Source organism: Penaeus monodon, chromosome 28, assembly GCF_015228065.2.
Source record: "Penaeus monodon isolate SGIC_2016 chromosome 28, NSTDA_Pmon_1, whole genome shotgun sequence".
NCBI classification, from domain to species: Eukaryota; Metazoa; Arthropoda; class Malacostraca; order Decapoda; family Penaeidae; genus Penaeus; species Penaeus monodon.
In genome coordinates, this window is record NC_051413.1 from 32,384,716 (window position 1) to 32,385,588 (window position 873).

The 873-nt window shown below is 49.1% G+C and overlaps 1 protein-coding gene across 1 annotated transcript in view; it reads right to left on the reverse strand.

Annotated features, from left to right (window-relative positions):
- The window catches only part of LOC119591499, a 27,560-nt gene that overhangs the window by 21,172 nt on the left and 5,515 nt on the right, over positions 1-873 (reverse strand). The window contains exon 3 of the mRNA XM_037940249.1: positions 239-354. Within this exon, the coding sequence (XP_037796177.1) occupies positions 239-354 (116 nt within the window). The remainder of the gene's footprint in view (positions 1-238; positions 355-873) is intronic.

Consider the following 873-nt stretch of genomic DNA (forward strand, 5'->3'; position numbering starts at 1 on the left):
GAAGGTTAGAAAAGGAAAAGGCAGACGAGGACAGAAAAGGAGATCGATTAGTTTAACATACAATACAATGGTAAAAGTAAAACGCACATGTTTCAAAGAGATTTACAGTACCGCTAACGAGTTCTCTCTCTACTTCCATCCCCCCCCATCCTACTCCACCTCACCCTATTCCATTATCGCCATCCCCCCTCCCTCCCCACCACCCCCTTTCCCCAAACCCAAAGGTAGGCCTACTCACGGCTCGTCTTCCAGCGGGTCCTGGAAAGGGTCTGTCTGGGTGACCCGGTGGTAGCCCGGGACATTCTGGTCGATGATCTCCAGGAGGTTGCTTCCATCTGTGCCCACCGCCAAGTCCTGAGGTCGAAGGGGTAGGCGTCGGAGAGGGGGAAAGAAGGAAGGGGGAGAGGGGAAAGAAGGAATGGGGAGGGGGGAAAAGAAGGAAGGGGGAGAGGGGGAAAAGAAGGAAGGGGGAGAGGGGAAAAGAAGGAAGGGGGAGAGGGGAAAGAAGGAAGGGGGAGGAGGGAGAAAGAAGGAAGGGGGAGAGGGAGAAGAAGGAAGGGGGAGAGGGGGAAAGAAGGAAGGGGGAATGGTTAAAGAGCAAAGGGAAGGAGGACGGGGGGGGGTGAAAGAAGGGGAAAAGAGGAAAGGAAGGGAGAGAGGGAAAAGGAAGCAGCGTGGAGGTAAGCGAGAGTAAGGAAGGGGAGGGGGGAGAAATTAATCAATTAGTATGCTAATATCATTCATGTGATGCTAAAAAAAAACAAATAAAGAAGTATGAATTTACTTTTGTGCATAATTGTATAAATACTTTGACAAATAAATTAATAAGTCTACACATAAAATGCGAAAAAGGAAGTAGTATGTTAACATGTT